At 36.9% G+C, this 18,465-nt stretch overlaps 2 protein-coding genes across 2 annotated transcripts in view; both read right to left on the bottom strand.

Annotated features, from left to right (window-relative positions):
- The window catches only part of LOC127879042 (uncharacterized), a 484,339-nt gene extending 480,593 nt beyond the window's left edge, over positions 1 to 3,746 (bottom strand). The window contains exon 1 of the mRNA XM_052425634.1: positions 1,920 to 3,746. Within this exon, the coding sequence (XP_052281594.1) occupies positions 2,051 to 2,911 (861 nt within the window). The 5' untranslated portion in view covers positions 2,912 to 3,746 and the 3' untranslated portion in view covers positions 1,920 to 2,050. The remainder of the gene's footprint in view (positions 1 to 1,919) is intronic.
- The window catches only part of LOC127879036 (uncharacterized), a 465,202-nt gene that overhangs the window by 279,233 nt on the left and 167,504 nt on the right, over positions 1 to 18,465 (bottom strand). The window lies entirely within an intron of this gene.

Raw genomic sequence — 18,465 nt, 5'->3', positions numbered from 1 at the left:
ATCTCGAGTAACGTTGTTTCAGCGAATCAGACAACATAAACCAATTTAAAACCGTCTAGATTGCTATAAGAAAATAAATTTTGACTTTAACCATTTAATCGGTTATATGTCGCTTTGTGGATGTTATGTTTGCTACGAAAATCGCATTTTATAACGATTAACACATATAGTACTTACGACTCTTCGGATATAGGGTGTTTTTGTGGTATGACTCTTCGGATGTAGGGTGTTTTTGTTGTATATTTTTTTCTTGTATGTGATTCGTTTTCAGTATATTTTTGCACCTGCGTTGTTTTGAATCCTTGTCCGGTGCGTACTCGGAAATATGATTTAATTACACAATATAATTTGTTTTCCGCCATTTTCCAATAAAATCATCAAAGTGAACGCTATTGTCAGGTGCCATTGATGTTTCAGTAATGACCGTAAGCCTCAGGGACACTGTCAAAACAAAGGGATACATTATTTTATTCAACGGGGACATCGAGAAAATATATATACAGCAATAAATTGCATGTAATTTTCGTATTGCCATAATTAGAAATCGAATATGTCTACAAGTTTTGATAATCTGAATGGACCTCGCTCTGTGAAAGAGGGGTTTAATCCATGTGTGGTTAAGTGTCGTCCCAGATTAGCCTGTGCAGTCCGCACAGGCTTATCAGGGACGGCACTTTCGGTCTTTATGATATTTTTCTTTTAAAGAAAGTCTCTTCATAGCAAAACTATAATTTCGGCGGAAAGTGTCGTCCCTAATAAGCCTGTGAGGACTACACAGGCTAATCTGAGACGACAATTTACGCACATGCATTCTTTTCACAGAGCAATGCTCAAATGTATCTGGATTATAGTGAAGCTAAATATATTATCGAGTACTTTTAAGAGTTGTGTGTGCAACAATCGATCATTTCCCGTAAATCATTAGTAACAACGCGATTAATGACACCTTTTAGACAGCGTGCCTCCTCGATATTAGCATATTATTACATCTTGTACATGTACATGACCGTGAAAATAATTGCAATTGCCGAGAACTCATGAACGCAGATAAAAGCGAAAGCAATAGATTGTTATTTGTTGATTTAAATATCAATACTTGATTTAAATATCAATATCAGAACAGAACAGAACAGAAAGTTTATTTACGACTTAAGACGTAACGTCAAAAAGTCCGAATACACTTTGTAACATGAAAACGACGTAAAAACGACGTAAAAAATTAACAACTCGGCGTAAATTCAACACATGACGTTTGACAACGAAAATGACAGTCACACAGTTAGTTTTTAACGAGCATCCTTTGACATGTTCACACATTCGAGTATTGATGTGTGTAGATACTCTGGCACTTTAATTGTATCTTTGCTACTGTCAATCTGTGCGCAAATGTATAAAATTGATGCTGTGGGAACAATTGCGTATGGACTCCTTATCAAATAGTATCTGTTTTCTCCGACTTTGTCGTAGTATAACCCAGTAAACACTTCGGAGTTCTGTGGTATAACCGCTCCACTGGTCCTTGGTTACCGTTGTAGAACTTGATAACGGATGTATTACCTTCATTTAATAATATTTACATAATTCATCATCAGTGAACAATGCCACCACTTGTCCTTCTGATACAAGGTTTTTTAACGGTTCCGCTTCAACTACCGGTTGGTCGGGAATTCGGACAGTCTCTTGAATCATGGTGACTCTGCGGCTTTCTCCTGTGAAATCTTCATTTTCACAGTAAGGGTAATTTCCTGTAATAGAGTGCATAATTACTAGTTATAATCAGCCGCTGCAGTCAGGGTAGAGACTTTCCGCTTTTATGTTATATTTCGTTGTGAGGAAGTCTCCTTTTAGCTAAACTCCAGTTTAGAAATTGTATTCCCCGATAAGCTTTTCGGACTAACCAGGCTAATTTGGGAGGACACCTTTCGAGCATGCATTAAGCCAAGTTTGGGAGGACACCTTTCGAGCATGCATTAAGCCAAGTTTTTCCAGAACGCAAATCATATGGATCCTCAAGGTTGACGACTCAATTACAAACTAAATCAGACTGGTCTTAGCTGATGGAGAAGATTTCAGCCGCTTTGCCGGTATCCTCGGCATACACGATAAGTTGACCCTTGTCGTTAGACGCGCTTGATTGCACGCCACTTATCTGACCCAGTGCTACCATATTGTTGGGCACGGGCACCTTCCAGCGTATGACGTCAGATCCGTTACCGGGCGTACCCGTATCCAATGCAACAATGTAAGATGTTCGGAGATTGGTTTGACTCGAAAACTCGAAAACAGTGCCATCTGGGGAGTTTCTAAGCATAATTGTGTAGGCAGAAGGAACGAATGTGCCCGTAGTGACAGCAAAAATCAGAGTGTCGTTTTCGGTATCGTTGTTACGAATTGTACTCAACAATGACGTCACATTGACGTCATTGTTGAAAATGACGTTCAAATTAAACGTACGCTGAGTTGTGCCGGTATGGTCTACGCCTAGAATCGTGGATTCCGGTGTGACGATCAACAGCAATGACTCTGGTCCTAGCATCGGATCGTTTCGCTTCGAGCACTCCACTTCTTCTGATGGCGTTTTATAGCAATGGTCGGTGACAAATCTAGACATGGACGCTATGCCAACGCTTCTCCTGAATTCCACCCAACCTTTATCATTTAGCCCATACAGCGTATCTGCGAAGGATCTACTTGGCCCATGCTCATTAACAGCCACGTAAACAAGCTTGTTTGATCTGTCGTACATCACAGATTGTAGACCATTCGCCAAAACCGGTTGTCGTTCGGATTTAGTTCTTTGCGTTTCGGAACCACCAAAGGTGTAATACCAAGCGACTTTTATGCGATCGCTTATCTGTTGTTGGATGTCAATAGCATAAACGCGATACAAAAACTTGTCATCGAAGTCCATAGATCACACCGACGACCCTTTCGTATTCTCGCGTTCAGCTTTCCGGTTATCTTCTGTGGGCAAAAACCGCGTAAGGACGTAAAATCTCAAGTCGTTCACCACAGGCTGTGAAACTGGAACAAACGTGCCGTTAGCGCCGTCAAATATGGCGTTCAGCGTCAACAGACCCATGTGGACGCCATTGGTCTCCATAGCAACAATGTTACCATTTCCGGAAACAAGAAGCAAGAATTGGACATCGTCTCCAACCAACGCCATATTAAACTGGGACGTAAATCTTGAAGGTTTATAACAGGGTATTGGGTACCATCCTGATCATAGTGAACCAGCTTGCTACCATCGGATCCAGTGACGTCACCGAAATTGTCCAGCAAGGGTAAAGACGGATAATGCAGAATCTTGTCTTTCCAGTGTAGCGAGCCATTGGTTGAATGAAGGCTTACGTATGCTTGATTCTCGCTGAATACGTCATTATTTAGACAAATTATGCTGGAGGAATCGGTAACGCAGCCGTACGGCTTTGGTAATGGCTGGAGTTTTAGGTCACTGACCCAGTTAATGGCCGCATCCGGCCCGGGCAAATGCTGGTCAAACGAGAAAGAGCCGCTCGGTCGAAATCCAAACATTGGACACCCGTTGATGAATAAAGATTCCGCGAATTGCGCAATGCCGCCCAGTAGAAATCCGAGGCAAACAAAATATCTTTGTGACGTCATTCTTAGATACTTAAATTATCGTATATATTTGAAAACACCAGCATAGATTGAAATAAATAAAACGATAGTGACAACTCTTATTTAAAAACGTATTTAATCTACTTGAAGTTTATAGAATGTTCCCTGTCATGTCACATATACGATTGTTATCTCGTTATCCATGAATAATACAATTGCTATATTGGTAGCTTAACAGGGACATCTCTCGCTGTAATGTCATCAGTATCATTCGATTCTCGCTCTGGAAAAACGGGGTTTAATGCATGCGCGTAACGTTGCGTCCAAGATTAGCCCCAGCAGTCCACATAGGCTAATAACTGACGACACTTTCCGCTTACCGGTATAAGGTATTTTTCGTTTAAAGGGATTATCTTCTTTGCGGAAATCCAGTTTATTTGGTGTTTTCCCCTACTAGCCTGTGCAGACTGAACATACTTCTCTGGGATTACACTTTACGCACATGCATTAAGACTCGTATGAATTTTCTCATTATTTGAATTGCCGAATTAGTACTAAAAGTCTCAGAACACGCAAGATATAGTCACATAAATAATACTAATACAAATTGCGATCGAGCGAAACCAATCAGCAATATTATATACTATATATATTATATGGCGTTTGAATGTTCAACGGTAAACCGATATACCAGTTTATTATATACCTGTTTAATGCTTTTAACAAAATACAGGTTGTATCAATCGTTGAAATAAAAAATCCCGTATTACGCTACTCGCTGTTTCAAATTCCGTATTACCATACTAGCCGGACTACTTCGACCCATTTAATGACGTCACATTACACGCACCGAAAATAGAAATATTTTATATTGCGAATTCTAACACGGCACGCGACTTGTTTTCTATAGACAAAGAAGGAAATAAAGTGTGGGTTATTCTGCAATAACTTATGGGCGGAGCTTAATGTTTCGAAAATAGTTCCGAATAAATAAAGAAAATATTGCAGTAAAATGCACGTGCTAAAACCCGCCCTAAAAGAAATGCAATAAATGTAGCATGTATATAAATGTAATGAAACAACAAATTGTATATTTGGTGATAAGTGGCATAACCACACCTACAAAGAATGTTATTGGTTAGGAAGCGTAATTCAGAAAACATTTATAGCATGTCAGCTTTTCAGTAGCATCAATAAACGTGACGTCATTAAGTTTCTTCGATTGTTGTTTTCAATGAAAGTGACGTCATTTGCAAAATATTTATGAATGAAAACGACGTCATATGACGTCACTAAATAGTGAACTTTGTATTAAGAAGGGCGGAGTATTGAAAAAAAATAGTTCACGTCCTAAAGCTTGAAACAAATCAATCAGAATCGTGTTAGAATCGAAATAATATTTTTCTATGATGGTTTGTTGTCGAATAACCCACAGTAAGTTGTATAGATGCGTGTTATCAAATCACTCGTGCTTCGCACTCGTGATTTGATTCCTACGCATCTATACTCCTTACTGTGGGTTATTCGACAACAAACCATGATAGAAAAATATTATTTCTTAAATATATTACGTAGTACATCGTGTGACGTCATTTCTGTGACAAAACGGAATAGTTTTATCTAACCTCTGTAAGGACATGTCGGACGTGGTGTGTTTTAACAGTAAACTATGTGTTAAAAACATATTTTTGGAGTGTGTGTTTATCATGCATAAATGTATATTTCGATAGGAATACTAAAAAATAGTGTGGTTTAAACTAAGTTTCGATAAAGACATGGAATATAGAAGTGAAAGTGCATATCGTTTAAACATTTTTGTAATAAACATCGGATTAAAGTTGTCAACTTAATTGTTATAAAAATTGGATTAACGATGGCATTAAGGTTAGCGTGTCGGAAACCTGTGTTTTCCCGGTTCGAATGTTTACACGTTAATTTACATAAACTGTAGGTATTCATACGTGTCTTAAATAAACTATGGCGTACCGTTTTAGTCATTGTTTTGTCAGTTTTGTTAAAGTACAAAATACATTTGTTAACTGTTTTCGTTAGTTGTTGTATATAATAAAAGGAATATTACGCTAGTCAATTGTTCCATGAGTTTGTATCACTCTCGTGGCTTGTGCTATTTCGCATCATACTCGAGGCTCCGCCTCTCGTGTGATACGTCATCACACAAGCCACTCGAGTGATACAAACTCTTGGATTAATTGACTAGTGTAATATTCCGTATATATCGTTGCACCCACATAAAGGGTGCCTAAAGGTATGATGAACAGAAAACAGATTACTGTCCTATCGTTTCCTAATATATAAGGTTCGACACCAATAGACAAGCCTCGCCGTTTTTAGATGGGCGCTTTAGCGCCCGTCTAAAGTGCTTAGTGTGAAATTCAGGTCGATACGACTAGGTATGATTAACCCAATACCCGCTAGCGTATCCGCGCAAGAAAGAGTTGTATAATTTATGCAAGAGGTTTGAGTTCTCCAATTATGTGTATTCACAAATGGCAACATTATATTAATATCGTGTTACATTCAATATTTTCGAACGGTGTTTTATAGAAAAGAATCAATAAACAATAATCGTATTGTACGTGTCGCGGAGGAGATTGTTTATGAATGATTAAAATAGTCCACTTTCTGCTGCGTGTGCGTGACGTAGTATTTTCGCTCAGCTCATTCATAAATCTGAGGCTGGCGATAAACAAAGGGGAGTCCGTGTGAGAATAACGCAGTAGTATAAGGTTACGCTTGTTTATATTCACAGGTCTCAATTAATAATACGTTGACCACGAGTTCAACAATTATTACAGGGATACGATAGACAACATAAAAAAATGTTTCATTATTGCTGAAACTGTTAAAAAAACATTTAAATATTACAATAATATTCCCTAAAAAATGTAGTCTTGCTGTTTTGAAATAAGGTTTGGAAGTTTGTTTTCTAAATAACTTAATTCAAAACAAAAGTTTAATTATAGTTTTTTTGACTTGTTAGTCGCATATTTACCGCATTATAATGTGTGTTATAATAGGCAAACCATACATTAGTAAAATTCAATCTGCCTTCGCACATATAAGGAATGGGTCAATTAGGTGCTGCGTTTCCTTTGCTTACTTCAGTTAGATGTCAATTATTTAAGTAATAGCAATCACAAGGCTCTGACTTCAAAGGAATTGCGGAGCTTTCTTACATAATTAAAGTCGTAGTCGCATGGTATTTGCGTTTTGCGTCCTATTTGGTCATGTGGTTCTTTTTCCCGGTAGTTTTGGCATTCATGATATATGAGGCTATTAATAGATGCGTCTGTCGATAAACAAAGGAAAGTTTACGGGTTATAACAACGCAATAGGTTACGCTCTCGCATACAACTCAATGACGTAGTACAGGTCGTAAAATGAGAGATTCGGGAAAAAGTTGACGCTTATTTATATCAAAGACCCATATTATCTATAGGTCTTTGTTTATATTCTCAATGTATAAAACGTTGAACATAAGTTCAACAATAACTTCAGCGATACGATAGACAAAAAAAAGTTTCATAATTGCTAAACCCGAATATAACAATTTATAATAATAATACGAATGCAATAGCAGAAGGTTAGTAGAAGGTTAAGCTTGTTTATATTCACAGTTCTCAATACATAGACAGTTGGATATGAGTTCATGAATTACTACAGGCATACTATAGGCAACCTCGAAAATGCTTTTTAATCGCTAAAACCGAAAACATCCTAATATATTATATTAAATATATTTATAACAATAAATGTCTTTTAAAAATGTAGTCGGCGTATACGCTGACTTTGAAATAAAGTTAGCAATTTACTTTTCTAAATAATTAAATACAATTAAACAAAAGTTTAACTATTGTGTTGTGTTTTTCACTTGTAAGCTGCATATTCACCGCATGAAATGTGTGTTAGCATTGTCAAACCACACATTAGTGTGAGTAAAATAAAAAATATACTACGGGAGAGCACTTCATATGTGTCCTCATATGCCTTGTTATGAGTATCTTTCTTCACTATCAAAATATATCGTATGTTTATATTTGATTTAAACGCAGTTTTCTTTCGACACATTTAAATCACACGTCAATAGCGCCGTCATGCGAAAATGGGTCTTATGCGTTTCGGCAAGCGTTTGTTTAACCCAACATGTGCTTTTGCGCAGTCAGGCCATAGGCCACGCTGTTCGCTTTAAAATCACTCAATATGTTATGTGTCTCCTTACCAGAAGGAGTGATAGCTGAGTGGGCTATTTATATGATGGGCGCATATGGAATAAGACCCATTTTCACATGACGAGGGTCATTACAAATCTCATTGCGAATTGAAAATGCCACATTTAAGAACAATGCTTTTTGATACAAAATTGAATTGAAAATAGCAAACTTGTTAATAATGGCAGCCTATCCACACATTAAGGAATGATTACCAGACGTGCTGACCAAGTACGGCAAACATTGTGGTATGATAATTAAACGATTTTCTCTTATCGTGACACTATACTATTTCGCTAATGATTGTTTTCTCATCTTGGAGGCGAAAGTGAAATTCTGCGAGATGGATTGTAACGCGTAATTGTAACAGGGCCACAATTTGTGTCGTTTGAGCATAAAGAGAGTATAAGTCCGGAATTCCTTACACTGAACAGTGCTACATCCTTTGAATTGAGCACATACGCAGTGATGTAGCAAAAATTCAGAGGTTGTATCTCGAATCAGCTTATTAAATATTCGAAAATATTCATGCGTGTCTGTTGGCGTTATGTAAAAGTCACTAAGATGAAAACTGAAACAGCTACGCCTAAAAGCGCATGAGTACTCTATACCTATGTTTATGTTAGCGTTGTTGACACCGTGTGAACTGCTCAGGTAATAAGTAAAGCATAAACAGCAATGTTTATATACTTTTATTCCTCCATATACAAGATACGAAGATTGTTGTATATTTTGAATTTGTATATGGTGTCAAAAATCAAAAGTTTTGTACACGGAACTTTCATTATGAATTAATATTCTTGGTGAGATAGTCATTTGATATTAGAAAAAAATATTCCTTTAATATGATGGTGACTGCAAATTTTCTTTATATTAAGTTATCATTACCATTTTCATCATACTTTCTATGCTTTCAGAACTTCCAAAAAGCATGTTGTTTTTATTTTGTCTTAGTTATTTCTATGAAATAATAAGGATGATAAAAAATGCACACAAAACTCGACCCGTGCGCTATGACACACACTTTATAAAGTTGAATGGCGTGTGTTCATTTCAAACATGCGATTGATTTTCAAAAATGAATTGCGTGTCAAATTATGCAATAGCGAACATCTTCGGTGCCTTCAGCGCTTTGATATTATTCCCAGCCTCACCTGATATATGACACAAGGATCGGACAGTAGCCTGTTATTCTCTATATCAGGATCTGTTTTCACCAACGTAAGTAAACATATAAACAATCTTTTTTCAACTGTTATGTACCAAAAGTACATGAAAGTCAAGTCTAGCACGGAAGTAAACACACATTATGTAATTCTTGGTTTAGAAATATATGATACGGATTAAAAGCACCCTTTTTCCTGACCCTGTGATGCAAACTGTGAATTGTTTAGAGTCTTAGAGTACGGTGTACTTTAATCTTGAGTTTAAAAATAAGTTTGGTGATTATGGGTCCCATTTTCGACAAGTCAAAATTATCCACATTGAAAATTTTAACCAAGATGATTTTTGCAATTTATGTGAAAGTGCAGAAATTGTAAAGAGTGCAGAAACGTGTTGTTGTTTCTATTTATATGCTTGCCTTTATGCCGCCCATGTGGGTTCAGGAAGGGAGAGGGCATTTGCTGCCTATATGCACATGCTGGGATAAAACGTACCGTAAATTAATGAGCCGCACTCTGGGAAAATGGGGCTTAAAACAAGCGCGTAAATTGTTGTTATAGATTAGCTTGCGCAGTCTGCATGGGCTTATCAGAGATGAATTGTTTTTGTTTTTATGGTATTTTTCGTTTGAAAGAAGAATCTTTTAGCTACAAATCCAGTTAAGGCGTAAAATGTCCACCATCATTATCCTGTGCGGACTGCACAGGCTGATCTGGAATAACAAATGCATTAAGTCTTGATTGCCAAGAGAGCGGCCCTTATGTTGCATTATGGTCCTAATCATGTGGTATGTGGTACATATAGAAACAGGATCAGCCCGTATCCAAATGGAAAGTCAAATTAAAAGAGAGTACAGTAAACAAAAACATTTATTAGGGCTATTTTTTGTCTATAATGTTTTAATTAAGTACTCAGAAACTTATGTTTTTTAAGCTTGTTCCAATAATGTGTTGAAATAAGACAAAACAGGTTGGAACTCGTACACTCCTTGATACTATAAAAACATTGCATTTGTAACTTCATTTTTTTGCGAAAACGTGCTTGTTTCATTAACACCTTTGTCAAACTGTTAAGTATATAATAGATAAAATCATAAACAATACCAGTGTGTGCTTAAATGTGTTAATTATATAAAAGATATGATGATAAACATGTTTTCCTTTATGTCCGTTTTTAGTCTCTTTTGAAATCATCCGAATTTACGTCAATACTCTGTTTTATATCATTTTAAACTAAACCATTTTATTGTATCATCAAGATTGTAACTTTATTATTTTATATTACTGTACTGTACATTTGAGAAGTATTGTTCAATCAAATTGCGACAAAGCTGTACCGCCATCTGTTAAGACTTGATCTTCAACTCTGCGCTGAACAACGCATCTCACTTTCTCAGAACTTTATTATTTTATTAGCTTCATGATAACGCCGCTTTGAATTTTATATAAATATTTTTTTGACCTTTGACCTTGAAGGATGACCTTGACCTTGAACTTCCACCAATCAAAATGTGCAGCTTCACGAGAATGCCGCTTTGAATTATTTATTTTTTACCTTTGACCTTGAAGGATGACATTGATCTTGAAGGATGACCTTGACCTTGAACTTCCACCACTCAAAATGTGCAGCTTCATGAGAAAGCCGCTTTGAATTTATTTTTTTTTGACCTTGAAGGATGACCTTGGCCTTAAACTTCCACAACTCAAAATGTGCAGCTTCATGAGATACACATGCATGCCAAATATGAAGTTGCTATCTTCAATATTAAAAAAGTTATGGCAAATGTTAAAGTTTTCGTAGGAACAGATGCCATATATTTGACATTTGACCTTGAAGGATGACCATGACCTTCATCTTTCACCACTCAAAATGTTCAGCACCATGAGATACACATGCATGCCAAATATCAAGTTGCTATCTTCAATATTAAAAATGTTATGGCCAATGTTAAAGTTTTCGGACGGACAGACACCATAAATTTGACATTTGACCTTCAAGGATGACCTTGACCTTTCACCACTCAAAATGTGCAGCTCCATGAGATACACATGCATGCCAAATATCAATGTGCTATCTTCAAAAGTGAAAAAGTTATGACGAATCTTAAAGTTTTTTTCGGACGGACGGACAGACTGACTGACATACTTATCGGACAGTTCAACTACTATATGCCACCCTACCAGGGGCATACAATTTTTTTTTGGGGGGTGGGGGTGGGGGGTATAGTGTTAGGGTGTGGTGGTCATTTATTAGATGATCTTTAATTAAAAAAAAAATAAATAATGGGGGGGATTCAGGGGGGAGGGCGGGGGGGGGATGGTTTGGGTGGAGTCTATTGTGGTATGGCAGGTAAGAGTTGTATCAAAGTATCAATTGAATCTAATCATAAATAAAGAAGTTATGGCGATTTTAGCAAAATTTAATAATTTGACCTTGAGAGTCACGGTCATTCAAAGGTCAAGGTAAAATTCAACTTGCCAGGTACAGTACCCCCATGATAGCATTAGTGTATTTGAAGTTTAAAAGCAATAGCCTTGATACTTTAAAAGTAAAGTGGATCTAAACACAAAATGTAACCATATATTCAAAGTTACAAAGTCAAAAAAGGGCCATAATTCCGTAAAAATGACAACCAGAGTTATGCAACTTGTCCTTTACTGTCCCCTTATGATAGTTTGCGAGTGTTCCAAGTATGAAAGCAATATCTATGATACTTTAGGGGTAAAGTGGACCAAAACACAAAACCTTAACCAAATTTTCAAGTATAAAGGGCCCATAATTCTGTCAAAATGCCAGTCAGAGTTACATAACTTTGCCTGCAGTCCCCTTACGATAGTTAGTAAGTGTTGCAAGTATGAAAGCAATAGCTTTGATACTGTAGGAAAAAAGTGGACCTAAACACAAAACTTAACCAAATTTTCAATTTTCTAAGTATAAAAAGGGCACATAATTCTGTCAAAATGCCAGTCAAAGTTACATAACTTTGCCTGCACAGTCCCCCTATGATACTTGTAGTTAGTAAGTGTTGCAAGTATGAAAGCAATAGCTTTGATACTTTAGGAAAAAAGTGGACCTAAACACAAAACTTAACCAAATTTTTTAATTTTCTAAGTATAAAAAGGGCACATAATTCTGTCAAAATGCAAGCCAGAGTTATCTAACTTTGCCTGCCCAGTCCCCTCATGATAGTAAGTAAGTGTACCAAGTTTGAGTGCAATAGCATTGATACTTTATGAGAAAAGTGGACCTAAACGCAAAACTTAACAGGACGCCGACGCCAAGGTGATGACAATAGCTCATAATTTTTTTTCAAAAAATAGATGAGCTAAAAATCTTTCAGTAAAAAATAAATAGCTGGAAATAGCAACTTTTGTGAGTCTAAGCTACATTAGGCAGGAGTGCTGGGACACACTACGGGTCCTCACATAATGCAGCCTCAGACACGGAGGGACCTCATAAACTTGGAAATGCACACACACAGAAGTTAGTTCTTAAATGTTAACATGTTGGCCTAGGCCCGTATTCACCAAACGATTCTTAGACTTAAGGTAGCGCACCTCTAATGGGCACATATCCAAATATAATTTAATTAATTATTTTCCTAATCAGCATCATTTCACTGAACTACATGCAAATTTGTAGGTAGGCTTTCCATGCTTTTTAAAAAAATATACCGATTTTTTCAAAACCACCCTCACGCTCGGCTTTTGTTCATTTTATTTTCACCCCTGGGGTATATAAAAGTTCATTAATTCATTCAAATTTCCAAATATGGGCATGCAGTTGGTGTGTACAGATGCAGTAAAGGTGTTTTAAGTTTAAACAAGATGAAATAAGTATTCATTTACAGACATATATTTTTTACAAATTTTTATCTATGGAATAGCGCCATGAAATGTAAGTGATTTCAGCCAAGTAAAAATTGTGTCGGTTAAAAACAGAGTGTCATAAAATTTAAAATAGTATCATTCAAGTTATAGTTTAAACTTAATTTTTATAGAAACACCATATACAGCAAAAATACCAAGAAATAGACAGATTTACCGTTTACTTTTTGAAATAAAAATAAATATGCAACATGCATCATTCGTATTTTCAGCAGTAAATTACCCAATTTAGCCATAACGTTGTTTTAATTTTAAAAATTGAAGGATGTGTATAGAATTTTCAACATATTTAAAATAAACATAGCTTATATGCTATATTAAATCAAATTACGTTAGAAAAGAAATAAAACGCGTCGCAAAAAGAATGCGATGTCGCCAGGATTCAAACCTGCGCGGGAAGATCCCAAAAGTTTCAAAGGCCATCGCCTTAACCGATCCGCCATGATAACTTCACATCAACTTTAAATATGAGATACGCATAAGTAAACAGGTAAAAAGGCTAGTCGATCTTTGAAGAAATCGCGAAAACGTATTTTTCAGATGATAATTGGATCAAAGTCAATATTTATAGTGAATATATTGTATTCTAAATGAATAAGGTAAACACATATCAAAATTCGAAGTTTGAAAAAAATAAAATGCATCTCTCGGAAAAAAACGATCATTGCAGATCGGCATTGATCGTTAAATAAATCGCGGGAAATCATTAGAGGTGCGCTACCTTAAGTCCAAGAATAAAGAAAATTCTTTAAATTAGAATATTCAATAATTTCTTTAAGTTTGAGTCAAACTCTGCAGTAAACATTTCTATCTATATTATTCTTCATAAAGAACATTTTGTTAATGACATAATTACCAGTGGAGGCCTGTATATATTCAAACACTGAACACATTTTGCTTGGTTCTAAGTCTATTCTTTATTCTTAAGTCTAAGAATCGGTTGGTGAATACGGGCCCTAGTCCTGGAAATAGTCGCTAGGTATAATTATTGGCTTTTCTCTATTGCATTTTCTTTTCTTAAAGTATTAGCACAGCAAAGAAAAGCCTAATTAGCGACTGATAACAAGATAATACCAACTTGCCCTGTTCAATAAATTGACTTCTCTTTTAAATGCGTATAAAAGGGCCTAATCATTATGCTGTCTTTAAGTTCACCGTAAGCACTAGCCCAACAGCCTTGGGCCAGTAAAATTTTATATTTATATAGAACCTGCTAAAACTGCAAATGTATCTACAGTATGGATGTGATCATAAATTATAACTGTTGTTTCAGAATTACGTGCATTGGGCCATTGTGTATGGTTGTTCCTACCCGATATCACCTGTATCTATCAGAAGACATACTGAAATCCTACATTGCCTGTAACACTATATAGCAAAAACGCCTATACAGGACCTCCATCCCTGGATACTGTGTACTTTAATTGACTGGGCTGAATTTGACAAAGTAATATGTGACATGCCGGGTATGAAGGGACTAAGACAGTTGCAAAGTGCCAAGAATGTTCTCTTGAAGTGAGTGCCAAAGTGATACGATTAAGAACTCATTTACAGAAATTTTAAAGTAATGGGAAAGGAATTTCTGCAAGTAGTTCCATGCCTGCAAGTGAAATTGTGCTTGTAGAATCTACTTCAGCTCCAGCTCCTACTATGAGCAATCCAACCAAACACCATAAACAGCAGTCATTAAGAAACTTTGGTGTTGTGACAAATACCACCATGTGTGATTCCTTGGATGAGCAAAAGTTTTTCTACGCGTGCAACATTCCATTTAACGTTGCTGACAATAAAGTGTTTTGGGATACGATCAAGATGCTGCGCCCAGGCTACACCCCTCCATCTCGCAAGGACATAGGTGGACCCCTCCTAGACAAGGTCCATGACAATCTGCAAGCCTTAGTGAAGGAAAGCTAGAGGGGAAAGATGTTGTTCTTATGCAAGATGGGTGGTCAGACATACACAATACCCCTGTCATTGCCACCAGCCTTCATTGTGACGGCAAGGCATACTTCTTGTCCGCCAACGATGCTGCCAACAACAAGAAGACAGCAGCATACTGCACGAATCTGGAGAAGGACTGCATAGCAGAGGCTAAAGAAACCTACAATTGTACAGTGATTGGGGTAGTGACAGATAATGAGAAAATGGAGGCGTTAAGAAGAAGTCTGGTTGAGCACAACCCATCTTTGACAGTGTATGGGTGTTCTGCGCACTGGGGATCTTCTCAGGCAAAACATTACCCCTTCACAGGTGATGAGCCAGGTGACTGAAGTCAACAAGTATTTCAGGAATCACCATGCTCCTGGAGCTCTACTCAGCAACGTCCCGGGATCCGTAAAGCCCCAGCTTCCTGCTGACACCAGGTGGAATAGTCAACTGACCTGCTTAGAGACCTATATTAAGAACAGACCGTACATGATGCTTGTGTTAGCCAGTAGTGATGATGTGATCGAACCCAGGATTATTAACCTTATTCAGAATGTTGGACTGTTCAACGAGGTGAAGCACCTGCACAAACAGCTGTCACTAGTAGCCCTGACCCTGGATAAGGTACAGTCAGACACATGTTCTCTTGCGGATGCATGTGAGTTCTGGCTGGATCTCCGTGAGAATGAAGAGCTGCAACCCTATCGCACCAAGATTGTTGCCCGATTCAACAGGCAATGACCCCCATGTACTACTTGGCCAACATCCTGCACCCTGTGTATGGAGGCAAACCAATTGACGCATCTCAGTGCAATGCAGCGCAGGACACAGTGTTAGTGAGGTGCCCTGAGGCCCTACCAGACCTTCTTCGCTTCATGGAGAATTCTGTGAACATTCCAAAATGCTTTGCGCAGTGAAGATGTTTCATGCAAAGTGCAGCCCTGATCAGTGTCTGGTGGTCCTGCTTGACAAGACAATCAGTTCTTAATGAACAAGAGATGTGTTTGTCAGAAACACAATGCCCCCTATTGCGCCGCTTTGAAGCCAAAAATTTGACCTTTGACCTTGAAGGATTACCTTGACCTTTCACCACTGAAAATGTGCAGCTCTGTGAGATACACATGCATGCCAAATATCAAGTTGCTATCTTCAATATTAAAAAATACAATATTTGACCTTTGACCTTGAAGGATGACCTTGACCTTGACTTTTAACCACTCAAAATATGCAGCTCCGTGAGATACACATGCATGCCAATTATGAAGTTGCTATCTTCAATATTGCAAAAGTTATAAAACTTTAACCAAGATTAAAGTTTTGGGACACACACAATGACTGACACAATGACAGACAGACAAACAGGCCAAAAAACAATATACCCCCGATCTTTCGATCCGGGGTATAAAAACTCTGTGAGCTAGCCATGAAACTTCTCCCAATGCCAAGCAGCTCAGCGTCTCTCGAGAGAATCTATTAAAACTTCGGTACTATCCAAACAAAGCTCAGAAACCGTTTAGGAAGCTGCCAAGTTAGTTGTGTGTTACCGGTATCTCCATGGAGATCAATACATTACCTGGTGAATTTGTGAAAGTTCAAAAACACACATTTTGACAATGCCTGTATGATGCGATGATGATGACATGTTTATATGTTTATAAACTTTTTTGATCTCAAAAACATTGAATATACTTTTGATAATGCACATCATTGTTCGATATTCAGTTCTCCAAAAAATGTGCAAAATGCTTATATAATAATGATGATGAACATATAGCATGTACTTATAATTGATCTATCTACTTCTTGTTATGTCCTCAGATGATTTTATTTTTGGTAATATTTATTCTCATATATTTGTCTGTACAATATGAAGATATTCAGCATTCAAATACACCTTGTATGCAGGTATAACATGCATAAAATTACAGGTATAAAATAGTGGGTATTATTAGCTTAAGACATTATTAGCAACATGTCTGCAACATGTCTGTTCAATTTATATTATCAATATTGTTTAATTAAGCATGGAATATTAATAAAACTTGGGGATAAAGTTCAATTGACCAGTATTGACCAGTAATGACCACTTCGTGAGTATTGACCGGGGTGGTTTTAAACGGTAAAAACTGCCGGTTAAAACCGGGGGCGGTTGATCGGTACCAACCCTGTCCGCCATAGACACCAAGTACTGGTTCTTCCCAGGAAACGGACTCGAAAGTGTCTCTATAAGCCTAAGGCTTTCGATGCAATTGAGCTAAAATAAATAGGTTTATACAAACAAAATACCTCAGGCATAATTACTTATTATTCTTTTTGCAGAGAACTTACAGTAACTAAGTGTCTAAATTGAATGCCTATATTCTCTTAATTGTTGAATGTTATTTTACATGTACTGTACATGTTTAGCACATAGCCTGCAAAGAAATTATGACTGGAAAACTACGATGACTGTAGGAAATCTTGATAATTAGAGACTTTAGTGGGTTATCTTCCCTTGTCTAGCAAGTGTCTGTATAGGTGGCGGGTGATGGAGGTTTTGTCACAATGCAATTTCGTCACACTGATTTTATGAAGGAGGGCAGTGGAGGTTGGTACACTGATATGTTATATAGAATAAAATGATATTGTCATAGAATATGATTTGTTTATAAATATATTGGGATATATAGTTCCATGTTATTTTTGAGTGTTATTGAGTTGAGTATTGTAACAAATGATGGTTTTAATTGTATATATAATTTAAATGATTTATGTTTGACTTATGTTAAACAGCGTACTGTTTGTCATAAATGAATTGTATTTGTTTTAGTAGTAGTAGTACCAGCTAAAACTGTAAAATGTTGTCAGTGTAATTTTATATTTAAGAAAAAATATATTCACAATAACAGGCAATAAGGTCTATGATTTTAATAAAGATGCTTTAAAAAGTACCTTTTTTCTGTCTTAACTGTTGATTTTATCCATAAAAATTTAACACTTGCATAACACTTTGCATATTATCCTTTTTTCTATCACTTTCTCTGGTCGCGTTATATATGAATAAAACATATACAATGATACTTGTGGAGCAAATGAAAACACGTCCGCACCCTATCGACTACCAATTAACAATCATAAGATATTCCAATCATTGATGACTTGATAGTGCAAACATATTAATTAGTGCGTTGCAAACATTCAATTAGCGGCACACGCCTTTAATTGCCAATTAAAGAAGTTGGCTTGAATTGGCAGCGTGGATTATACAATCTGTGTGTATTTATACATATAGAGTAAAAAGTGTCTGTTAAACAAAAGTATATAATAGGGGAGTTGTTTTATTACAACCACAAATCCAATCATGGCATTAGTATATCCATGTATACACTGTTAATGATGATGATCGCACAATATCGTGTGATCAATGCAAACAATGGCAACACCTGTCTTGTGACACAGGAATCAGTCTAAGACAGTATCGCAAAATGATGAAGGGTGTTGTAGTCTAATGGAAATGTCACAAATGCAGCCAACCAGCAGAAGTCCTACCGGAGGTACCAATGGAAACCTCCGACATAGAAGAGGAGTCGGAACTCACTGTTGACTCACACAGAAATGAGGTCCTACTCGAGGTACCCGAGATATCGGAGAGTCAAGACAGTTCATATATGTCAGAACTCTCGGGGGACACAAGA

This window comes from Dreissena polymorpha, chromosome 4 (assembly GCF_020536995.1).
Source record: "Dreissena polymorpha isolate Duluth1 chromosome 4, UMN_Dpol_1.0, whole genome shotgun sequence".
NCBI lineage: Eukaryota > Metazoa > Mollusca > Bivalvia > Myida > Dreissenidae > Dreissena > Dreissena polymorpha.
This window is presented reverse-complemented; position numbering and strand designations above follow the sequence as displayed.